The sequence below is a fragment of the Cetorhinus maximus genome, chromosome 18 (genome assembly GCF_964194155.1).
Source record: "Cetorhinus maximus chromosome 18, sCetMax3.hap1.1, whole genome shotgun sequence".
NCBI classification, from domain to species: Eukaryota; Metazoa; Chordata; class Chondrichthyes; order Lamniformes; family Cetorhinidae; genus Cetorhinus; species Cetorhinus maximus.
Genome location: NC_135896.1, coordinates 1,619,444 through 1,631,870, shown reverse-complemented (window position 1 = coordinate 1,631,870; position 12,427 = coordinate 1,619,444). Strand labels below are relative to the sequence as shown.

The 12,427-nt window shown below is 42.2% G+C and overlaps 1 protein-coding gene across 1 annotated transcript in view; it reads left to right on the top strand.

The window, feature by feature from the left end:
- ttll5 (tubulin tyrosine ligase-like family, member 5) overlaps nt 1-12,427 on the top strand; it is a 375,463-nt gene that overhangs the window by 141,624 nt on the left and 221,412 nt on the right. The window contains exons 15-16 of the mRNA XM_078561984.1: nt 7,882-7,943; nt 11,652-11,743. Of these exons, the coding sequence (XP_078418110.1) occupies nt 7,882-7,943; nt 11,652-11,743 (154 nt within the window). The remainder of the gene's footprint in view (nt 1-7,881; nt 7,944-11,651; nt 11,744-12,427) is intronic.

Here is a 12,427-nt window from a genome sequence, read left to right as displayed (position 1 = left end):
TGGAGCCCACTAGGGAACAGGCAATTCTAGATTTAGTGATGTGTAATGAGGCAGATTTGATAAGGGAGCTTAAGGTGAAGGAACCCTTAGGAGGAAGTGACCATAATATGGTAGAATTTACCCTGCAATTTGAGAGGAAAAAGCTGGAATCAGATGTAACGGTATTACAGTTGAATAAAGGCAACCACAGAGGCATGAGGGAGGAGCTGGTCAGAATTGACTGGGAAATGAGCCTAGCAGGAAAGACAGTGGAACAGCAATGGCAGGAGTTTCTGGGAGTAATTTGGGAGACACAGCAAAAATTCATCCCTAGGAAGAAGAAGCATACTAAAGGGAGGACGAGGCAACCATGGCTGACAAGGGAAGTCAGGGACAGCATAAAAGCTAAAGAGAAAGCATACAATGCGGCGAAGAGCAGTGGGAAACCAGGAGATTGGGAAGCCTACAAAGACCAACAGAGGACAACTAAAAAAGAAATAAGGAAGGAGAAGATTAAATATGAGGGTAAACTAGCCAGTAATATAAAAGAAGATTGCAAGAGTTTTTTTTTAGATATATAAAGGGTAAGAGAAAGGCAAAAGTGGACATTGGGCCGCTGGAAAATGATGCTGGAGAAGTAGTAGTGGGGAACAAAGAAATGGCGGAGGAACTGAATAGGAACTTTGTGTCAGTCTTCACTGTGGAAGACACAAGTGACATCCCCAAAGTTCAAGAGAATTGGGGGGCAGAGGTGAGTATGGTGGCCATTACCAAGGAGAAGGTGCTAGGAAAACTGAAAAGTCTGAAGGTGGATAAATCACCTGGACCAGATGGATTACACCCCAGAGTTCTGAAGGAGATAGCTGAAGAGATAGTGGAGGCGTTAGTGGTGATCTTTCAGGAATCACTGGAGTCAGGGAGGGCCCCAGAGGACTGGAAAATCGCTAAAGTAACCTCCCTGTTTAAGAAGGGAGTGAGGCAAAAGACGGGAAATTACAGGCCAATTAGCCTGACCTCGGTCGTTGGTAAGATTTTAGAGTCCATTATTAAGGATGAGGTTTCAGAATACTTGGAAGTGCATTGTAAAATAGGGCAAAGACAGCATGGTTTCATCAAGGGGAGGTCATGCCTGACAAATCTGTTAGAATTCTTTGAGGAGGTAACGAGTAGGTTAGACAAAGGAGAGCCAATGGATGTTATCTACTTGGACTTCCAGAAGGCCTTTGGCAAGGTGCCGCACAGGAGGCTGCTCAGTAAGATAAGAGCCCATGGTGTGGAGGCAAGGTACTAGCATGCATAGAAGATTGGCTGTCTGGCAGGAGGCAGAGAGTGGGGATAAGGGGGTCCTTCTCAGGATGGCGGCCGGTGACTAGTGGAGTTCAGCAGGGGTCAGCGTTGGGACCACAACTTTTCACTTTATACATAAATGATCTAGATGAAGGAACTGAGGGCATCCTGGCTAAGTTTGCAGATGATACAAAGATAGATGGAGGGACAGGTAGTATTGATGAGGTGGGGAGGCTGCAGAAGGATTTGGACAGGTTAGGAGAATGGACAAAGAAGTGGCAGATGGAATGCAACGTGGGGAAGTGTGAGGTCATGCACTTTGGTAGGAAGAATAGAGGCATAGACTATTTTCTAAATGGGGAGAGAATTCAGAAATCTGGAGTGCAAAGGCACTTGGGAGTCCTAGTCCAGGATTCTCTTAAGGTTAACTTGCAGGTTGAGTCTGTAGTTAGGAAGGCAAATGCAATGTTGGCATTTATTTCGAGGGGACTAGAATATAAAAGCAGGGATTTGCTGCTCAGGCTTTATAAGGCTCTGGTCAGACCACATTTAGTATTTTGTGAGCAATTTTGGGCCCCGTATCTCAGGAAGGATGTTCTGGCCCTGGAGAGGGTCCAGAGGAGGTTCACGAGAATGATCCCAGGAATGAAAGGCTTAACATATGAGGAACGTTTGAGGACTCTGGGTCTATACTCGATGGAGTTTAGAAGGATGAGGGGGGGACCTGATTGAAACTTACAGAATACTAAAAGGCCTGGATAGAGTGGACGTGGGGAAGATGTTTCCATTAGTAGGAGAGACTAGGACCTGAGGGCACAGCCTCAGAGTAAAGGGAAGACCTTTTAGAACAGAGATGAGGAGAAACTTCTTTAGCCAGAGAGTGGTGAATCTATGGAATTCATTGCCACAGAAGGCTGTGGAGGCCAGGTCATTGAGTGTATTTAAGACCGAGATAGTTAGGTTCTTGATTGGTAAGAGGATCAAAGGTTACGGGGAGAAGGCAGGAGAATGGGGTTGAGAAACTTATCAGCCATGATTGAATAGCGGAGCAGACTCGATGGGCCGAATGGCCTAATTTCTGCTCCTATGTCTTATGGTCTTATGGCCTTCTAGAAGTCCAGATATACTACTTCTGCAATCTCTCACCAATCCCTTGCGCAGGGTAGACATGCTATCGGCCGTGATGGTGTTCCTCTGTATTTCTTACATCTATTGCTTATCTCCTCTATAAGTTTAGTGTACTCTCCATCACTTATTTCTGCATCCCTTAGCAAAATTTTTAATCTTTGCAAAGAAGGGTTGGCAAACTGCCAATGCCGTTTTAACACAATTTGCTGTCTGTCTTCTAAATACCTATCCCCTGATGCCAATAACACTCCTTTAATCTACTTAGCAGAAAAGTTAGGTTTCATTAAAGGAATACAGTAGTGTCCAGATTGTGTAAATTGTAAATCCACAGGTTTTCTAAATAATAGCATTGTCATTTTCCATGCTCAGATTCATTTGCACTTTCTTCATCGATGGTCTGCTAAACAGTAATGGTATTGCGCTAGACACTACTGTGCTGAAGGAATGATTGACTCCAGCTATCTTACAGGGAATCACTACCCTTTTTAAAGATTTTAGGGTATCATCATCTCCTTATCTAAAACTGGTGGAGCTCTCAAATTCTTTAACCTTATTCCAGTCCTTGTCATTTAAGGAGTCCAGGTAGCATTTTAACCAGTCTATTCGACAGACTGTAGATGTGCACCTGCTATCTAGCACCGCACAGTTGAAGGACTCTGTACCAAGACATTCATCACTGGGCTGAAACTTCTTCCAACTAATACAATTCCCTCTCTTTGGTCAATACCTCCACCTTCTTCTTGAGTCTTCTGTCTCATTTTTAATTTTGAACACCTTATTAAATCATTTAGGATAGTTCATTGCATAATGGCGTTTTGAATCGCAATTAGAACACCAATTGACCACACCCTGGGCGTTTCTGGGGTTCATTCTTCTGTTGTAATTCCCTAATTCTTTCCTCCTGCCATAAATGCCCCAGGTGTTTCTGTTCTCATTGTTTAAGAAGAAAAAAAGAATAATCCTCTTGTGTGGACATATCTATACAAGTGTTCTTTTTTTAAGGAGGTGAATAAAATGAATTTATTGAATGAAAAAATATAAATTGGTGTTTGTTTCTTTCGTGATTATATCAACTTAAGGATCATTTTTTAAGAAAAGGGGAATCTGTTGGGGAAGGAAACAGTTAAAGGAGAGTATAATTGCTGATTATTAGTCAACAACAAGGCGCAAAAATGTGTCCAGTTCTGGCTGGGCCATGTATAGACTGTCCGTGGACACGATAAGAAGAAGTTAACAACCTAAGTAACTGTTTGGTTGTATGAAATGGATAACAGGTGAGACAAGTTTGTTGACAGATTTTTATGCGCTAAAAGTAAAACTCTGTTTGAAGAAGCCAGTCTTGGGGCTCAGTCTTTATTGCCAAACGGCAATTGGACCTTAACAGTTTCCTGAACTTAGCACATTGGAGAGAGGTGACCTAATACCATCATTAATTAACAGGGCCACCCCTCCATCTTTTCCTAACTTCCTGTCCTCCCTGAACGTCATGTACCCTTCAATATTCAGGCCCCAATCTATGTCATCCTGTAGCCATGTCTCTGTAATAGCTATGAAATCGTACTTATTTATTTCTATTTACGCTATTAGTTCACTTGTTTTGTTTCAAATGCTATGTGCGTTTAGATACAGCACCTTTAGCTTTGTCCTTATTATTTTTGAGCATCTGGCCTTATCTGCTGATTTACTCTTAGATTTGTACTGTCTGTCCCTTCCTGTCACAGTCTGTTTATCATTTCCCATATTAATACTCGTTTCCCTTGCCTTGTCTCTAGTCTTTGGTTTATCATATCTTCCCAAATTTGAAATCTTGCCCCCACTATTCAGTTTAAAACCCTCTCTACTTCCCTAGTTAGGTAGCTCGCAAGGACACCAGTCCCAGCACGGCTCAGGTGTAGACCATCCCAACGGTACAGCCCCCACTTTCCCCAGAACTGGTGCCAGTGCCCCACAAACCGGAACCCACTTCTCCCACAAAAGTCTTTGAGCCTTGCATTCATTTCTCTAATCTGATTTGTCCTATGCCAATTTGCATGTGGCTCAGGTAATAGTCCAGAGATTATGGCTTTTGAGGTTCTGCTTCTTAATTTGGCATGCAGCTCGTCATTACTGACTATGCAGAGCCTCCTCCCTAATCCTGTCTTTGTTGTTAGTACCTACATGGACCATGACCACTAGATCCACCCCCTCCCACTGCAAGCTCCTCTCCAGCCCTGAGCAGATATCCTGAACCCTGGCACCGGGCAGGCAACAAAGCTGTCTGTACTCTCGATCTTTGCTACAGAGAACAGTGTCAATCCCCCTTACTAAACTGTCCCCTACTACCACTACATTCCTTTTTGCTCCCCCTACTTGGATGGCTTCCTGTACCACAGTGCCATGGTCAATTGGCTCATCCACCCTGCAGCCCCCACTCACATCCAAACAAGCTGAGAGAACTTCAGACCTGCTGGACAATTGCAGAGTCTCACACTCCTGCTGTCTGGGTCCCCTTACCTGCCTCACTCACAGTCACATCCTACTGCCCCTGGCCACTGACCAAATCAGAAGACCCTGTCCTAGGTGATGTGACTGTCTCCTGGTATAAAGCATCCAAGTAGCTTTCCCCCTCCCTGATGTGTCGCAGACTCTGCAGCTCAGCCTCCAGTTCAATGACTCTGAGCCAAAGTTCCTCAAGCTGCAAACACTTACTACAGACGTGTTTTCCCTGGATCACAATGTTACCCAGGAGCTCCCACATGCTACAGCCTTGACACATCATCTGCCCTGCCATCCTTCATGTGTTTTAAATAATTACTTGATTATAGTAATCACTTATTTATGTTGCTTTCTTCTTTATTTCATTAACTTTACCACCAAATAGTATACTATTTTAAATCTTAGGGATAGAATAGAACTTACCCACTTACCAGTTACTCACCAAACAGCTAGCTCCTTTCCCTGTAGTAGAGCAAGAACTAATTCCTATGGGATGAGAAGGAAAGAAAAAGGAAACAAACACCTCCTTCCCCGAATTACCCCTCTCACCAAACTCCAAGTCTTCACTCAGTTAGTCATCTGCACTCCATTTGCCTTTCATCGTGGATTCGTCATGAAACTCCAGCCTTCAACGTATTCTCATTTTTCCTTCTTGGAATGTACTTAATTTGCTTGCTTTCCACCTCAGTGCTGATCTCTGACTTTATTTGGCAACGTTTCCTTGTATTTACTTGGGCAAGACCCCTTCTTATCTTGCTATGATTTACGTTTGTCCACCCAAGCACCTTTGTCTTAACTCTACCTTTAGCTTCATTGTAAGAAAAGATTAGTTATATTGTTATACCTGCTGAAATTTCATGTGCAAAAGGTGATCAGAAGAAGTCCATCAGAGGTACAGATAAGGCACAGGGAAGATGATTCCGGGGGTGAAAGATTGTAGTTGTGAAGAAAGGCTTGAAAAGTTGAGACTGTTCACCCTGGAATAGAGATGGTTAATGGGAAATCCAGCAGGTTATCAAAATTCAGATATATTTTGAGAGGCTAAATAGTTTAGCATTGTTTCCAGTGGTTGGTGAATCAGCCACTGTGAGGGGGGCAGAGTCTGGAAGAATGGAGGCAAATATTCAAAGAATCATTTTTCACACTGGATGACTAGAACATGGACTGCTTTAACACAAGTAGCTAATCATAGAATCACAAAATGGCATGGCACAGAAAGAGGCCATTTAGCCCATTGTGTCTATACTGGCTTTTGGTTTATATTCTCTGGAGTTTAAAAGAATGAGGGGTAACCTCATTGTAACCTACAAAATTCTGAAGGAGTTTGATAGGGTGGATTCTGAGAGTTTGTTTCTGCTGTTCGGGGAATCTAAAATGTGGGGACACAGTCTCAGTATAAGGGGCCGATCATTTAGGGCTGAGATGAGGAGAAATTACTTCACTCAAAGGGTTGTGAATCTTTGGAATTCCCTACCCCAGAGGGTTGTGGATGCTCCATTGTTGAATACATTTAAGACTGGGATAGATGGAGTTTTGGCCTCAGGGAATTAAGGGATATGAGGAGTTGGCTGGAAAATGGAGTTGAAGCCCAAGATCAGCCATGATCATATTTAATGGTGGAGCAGACTTGATGGGCCATATGGTCTACTCCTCCTATTTCTTGTGCTCATGGTAAGCTTTACCAGCTTGTCCAGTTAGTCCCACTCCCCATTGCTATTTCCCCCATAATCCAGTAAATTTTTTTCTTCAATGCGTTTCTCCAATTCTCTTTTTGTAAGTTACCATTGAATATTCCACCACCCTTTCAGGCAGCGCATTCCAGATCATCATAACTCACTGTGTAAAATAAATGTTTCTTCAAATTGTCTCTGATTCTTTTGCCAGTCACCTTAACTCTTTGACCTCTGGTTATTGACTCTTCTGTCAACTGGAAACAGTTTCTCCTTATTGATTCTATCAAAACTGTTCACGATTTTGAACGCTTCCACCACATCTCCTCTTCTCTAAAACAATGCCAGCTTCTCCAGTCGCTGAACATAATTAAAGTCCCTCATTCCTGGTACCATTGTAAACCTCCTCTGTAGTCTCCCCAAGGCCTTGACATCCTTCCTAAAATGTGGTATCCAGTATTGATCACAGTACTCCAGCTGAGGCCTAATCATCCTTTTATAAAGTTTTAGCATAATTTTCCTGCTTTTGTCATCTATCCCTGTATTATTAAAGCTAAGGTTCCCGCATACATTTTCATTAGCCTTCTCAACTTGTTCTGCCATCTTGAAAGATTTATGTCCATACAACTTCAGATTCCTGTTCCTACACCTCCTTTAAAATTTTGCCATTTAGTTTTTATTACCTCTCTTCATTCTTTCTACTGAAATGTATCACTTCACACTTCTCTGTATTAAATTTCATCTGTCAGGAATCACTATTCCATGTCCTCCTGAAGTCTGGTGTTATCCTGCTTATTGTTTACCACATTTCTGAGTTTCTGGTCTTCTGCAAACTTGAAATTATGCCTTATATTCCCAAATCAAGGTCATTAATATATATCAAAAAGAGAAGTGATCTTAACATTAACTCCTGGGAGACACCACTGTATACTTCCCTCCAATAACAACATATTTATCTAGTGCCTTCAACATAATGAAATGTCCCAAGGTGCATTTTGTTGGGTAAGGATATTAATAGATGAATTAGTAAAGGCAGGTAAATTGAGTTTAGGTGCAGATCAGCCGCAATCTAATTGAATGGAGGAACAGGCTTGATGGACTGAATGGCTTCCTCCTTTTCCTAGGATCCCAATCCAATGCAAAAGGCTGGAGTGGGATTCATTAGTTCCACTTGAAGAACTAGCACTGCCACTGACATGGGCCAAAGGAGCTTCTCCTGTGCTGTAAACTGTGTTTCTACTATTCATTGTAACTGGGTTTCACTGTACTGATAGCTGTATGGCAAGGAATCTGTGCAAGTCTGGACCAGCTCCTGACTGAATTTTCTTTTACTTCTCACTAGTGATGCACCCTTGGATCTGAAGATCAAAGCGAGCTTGCTGTCAGACATGTTCACGTTAGTGGGTGAGTGCCTGTTTCTGGGAGCAGTCAGTTACATTTTTCACCTTTGAAAATGGCTTTGATACCTGACAGCGAACTACAACAAAAAATATATTTGAAATTTATACAATATAGCAAACCTTTGCTTACTATCTGGTTATTAATGTGTGTATATATACTATATTTATACATATATATGATATATATATTATATATGTAAATTAGCAAAGAAAAATGTCTGAAAGAGTTGTATTTTTATAGCACCTTTCACATTCTCAGGATGTCCCAAAGTGTTTTACAGCCATTGAAGTACTTTTTAAAGTGTAGTCACTATTGCAATGTAGGAAACTTGGCAGCCAATTTACACACAGCAAGATCCCACAAACAGCACTGTGATTATGACCATATAAATTGTTTTTGTGATGTTGTTTGAGGAATTACTATTAACCAGGACATGAGGGAGAACTCTCCTCCTCTTCGAAATTGTGACGTGGCATCTTTTGCATCCACCTTAGAGGGCAGATCAGCCTTGATTTAATGTTTCGCCCGACATTGCAGTAGTCCACTGCACTAGAGGTCGGCCAGGATTTTCTGCTCACATCTCTGCAGTGGATCTTGAATCCATAAGTTGTGACTTGGAGGTGAGAATGCTACCCACTGAGCCATGGTGGATACTTTGGATTTCTCTAGTGTACCTCAAGTAGAAATAGCATTTGAGCAGTTTTCACATGGAGAGGTGCAGTTTGTAACTGGATTTTGAAGCACTTGAATAACTAACCTGTTTCTGTGCTGATGTTAGGATGCCCTCACGTTGCTTTATGAAGTTTGGCTGTTAAATCTACCAGCTTTTCTCTAAGTGTAGTGGGGCATATGACGCATTTATTCTGGGTCAATGTGAACTGTAGAGGAAAAATAATCCTATCAGCACAGTTACCGACTGTGCTGTTCCAAGGAATGTTTTGTGGGCTGTGGGGCACTCCGGTGAAGCATTAGCAGTGCAGGGATGCCACTGATCAGAGCACCTTGTAGGGATGAAAGAATGTATCAGACAAAATTGCAAAGCAACTCACCGTCTGGGATTAAGCACAATCTATGTTGCAGTTTATTAGTATGAATGGAGTAAGTAAATCAAGCTGAGTGTTTATCTACCAAGGAAAGATCTCAATATGTTGCTGAAATGTGTAAGAGTGACCGTTTACACATAAACAATCATCCCCTGGTGTAACCATTAGAAGTTACTGACAGCTGTGGCACTTGTATTCCATTGTCTCATTAACTACATGCGTTTAGAAATGAGATACATAAGGGGTGAGAAAGGAAACCGTCAAAGGAGTACATAACGATAGTGCTTAAATTATGGCTCAATGCCTTGAGGTACCTGACAGAGGAGAAATGGAGGTCCAGCAGAAGGAGAAGAGTTAGGAGAAATGACAAAGAGGAAATAATCTTAAAATTAGAGCTAGGCTGTTTGCGAGGGAAGTTAGGAAGTACTCCTTCACAAAAAGGGTTGTGGAACTCTGGAATCCTCTCCGCTGAAATGCTGTGGATACTGCAAATTAAAATATTCAAAACTGAGTTTGATTTTTTTTTATTGGGCAAGAGTATTAAGTATAATGTAACAAAGGCGGATAAATGGAGTTGAGGTACAGATTAGCCAAGATCTAACTGAATGGTGGAACATGTTGATTTTGTACGTGGTGCAGTAGGAGCAATTAGAGATCAGCAGGCACAGGATGCTAGGAGAACGAGAAAGGACAAGGGAATTAGGTCAAGTTAAAAGTTTGTCGAGTGGAGTTTCGGGACTAGCGAAGTGGATCAAGGGAAAATCAAGACTGGAAATAACAAAAGTAATTGTGTCAGCCATGGTTTAGTGGGTGGCATACTCAGTTCTGAATCAGAAAGTCGTGGATTCAAGTTCCACTCCAGAGGCTTGAGCGCTAAATTCGAGGCTGACATTCTGATGCAGTACTGAGGGGGACCGTCTTTCAGTTAAACCTTTGCCCTGTCTGCCATCCTAGGCGGATGTAAATGATTGGATAGCACTATTTTGAAGTAAAGCAGGAATCATCCCCACTGTTATGGTCAATATTTATCCTCGCCAAAACAAATTATTTAGTCACATTCATATTGCTGTTTTTGTGACCTTGCTGTGTGCAAATTGGCTGTTGTGTTGCCTACATTAGATCAGTGACTACACTCAAAAGTACTTAATTGGTCATAAAATGCTTTGGGATGTCCTGTGGTTGTGAAAGGTGCTGTATGAATGTAAGTATTTTTTGGGGGTAAAAGTTGATGATTGTGGGAATGAAGTAAGCATATTGGTGAGCAATGTTGTGTAGGTGGATGTAAGTGGTCTTGGTGATGGATAAGATATGTGGTTTTAAAAGGACACCAAGGTAAACACTTTTTCACTTGATTTGATTGAGCAGCTGGACACTGGGTTGGAATTTGGGGAAAGGTCATCAAGATTTTGGTGGGAGCCAAACACAATGGACTTCTGACTTCCAATGTCCAGCTGGAGAACATGATGTCTAAGTGCTTTTGAAGCAGTGGAAGGAGAGAGCGAAAGAGAGGTTGAGAGCCAGAAGGAGCAGGAGCATAGAGGCCTCCCCATTGTGGTCTGTTTTATGCAAATTACAGCTCCCTCTCAAAAACAACTTGTATTTATATAGCACCTTTAACATAGTAAAATGTCCCAAGGCATGAGCATTATCAAACAAAGTTTGTCAATAAGCCTCACAAAGATGAGAGAGATCAGGACAGACAACCAAAAGTTTTTAAGCAGCATCTTAAAAGAGGAGAGAGAGGGGAGGAGAGGGGGATGGAGAGGTCTTGGGAGTGAACTACAGAGATAAGAGGCTGAGACAGCTGAGGGCACCGCCACCAGTTAATTGGGGATGTGCAAGTGCTGTTGTGGGGAAGAGATCATTGTCCACCTCTTCCTGGAATGTGCTTTTGCAAAGAAAGTCTGAAGAGAGGTGCAGTGGTTTTTGTCGAGATTTATCCCAAGCACCTGTGTGATGCAGGGCTATGTGCTCTATGGGCTGTTCCCAGGGGGACACACCAAGATAAATATCAACTGTGGCTGGAGGGCCATCAATTCAGTGAAAGACTGTTTGGTCTGCACAAAATCTGTTGGTCTTCCGATGCAAAGAGTTGTCCACGACTGACTGTTGCAGACTGGCGTGTTTCACAGTCCAGGACTATGTGCTGGGGGATGCACTAAAATTGGGGCCAGCAGTTGCAGAGGCGCAATGGGGAAAGGTCGCTGGCTAAGGCCTTTCAGCCATAGTACATCGAGGGGCTGGAAAGCGGGTAAAACCCCTCAGGCTGTGTACCTGACATTGAATGTATATCATAAGTATCAAAAGTATTGAAATAATATTGAGGCACCTCAGAGTGAAATGTGCTGCATGGAGAAAAGATGGATTCTATTTCACTTTTTGGTAATATTCAATTTGAAATGTTTGGAATGTACTTTTACAAATTTTATGAATAAAGTATATTTCTGGAAAACAAATAGGATGTGCAAGAGGCTAGAAGTAGAGGAATGCATCGGAGGGTTGTAGGGCTAGAGGAGGTTATAGAGATAAGGAAGGGCAAAACTAAGGAGAGATTTGAAAACAAAAGTGAGCATTTTAAAATGGAGGCATTATTAGACTGGGAGGCAATGTAGATAATTTATTCATTTTATTTATTTAAAGTAATCTCTGATTTATTTTGCATTAATAGGATTTGTCTGCCAGAATCCAATAGCCCGGCAAGGCAGACCAGGGAAAACCGTTTTCGATCTTGGCGCTCGGCCAAAGTCCCACAGAGCTCTGGTAAAATATTGTCTGTCAAAGCATATGCTATTCAGCGTCTTGGAGCAAAAGGGCCGGTGACTAATTTAAGTATAAACCTTGGCTGAATTGCACATTAGATTGTGGGCTGAATTGCCAGTCTATGATTTGAGTAGCACTGAAGTAGTGCGACACTTTCGGTGGTGCTGTCTCTCAGATGAGATATTAAACCGAGGTAGACTTAACAGATTCTATGGTACTATTCAAGAAATAGCAGGCAAATTCATCTTATTGCTGTTTGTGGGAAACTGACAGGTATCAGTAAAAGTATGTAGGACTACATCAAACATATGGCACAGATACAGCACATTCAGCTCAACCAGTGCATCCAGCGTTAATGCTGTCCTCGAGCCTCCTCTCATCATTCCTCATCTAACTGTACCAGGATAACTCTATTTCCTTCTCCCTCACATGTCTCCCCATAAATGCATCTATAAGTGACCATGAGGCTGTCAGATAGTCATAAAAAGTCAGCTGGTTCACTAATGCCCCTCATCTATGCCTTTGTTAGCTTCAGACTCAACAATTGCAATGCTATCCAGGGTGGCCCCATACCTTCCACCATCTGTAAGCTTGTACTGATTTGAAATTCTGCTGCCTGAATCCTAAATCACACCAAGTCCTGTTCACCCATCCCTCCATGCTCTCTGACTGATATTTGTTCCT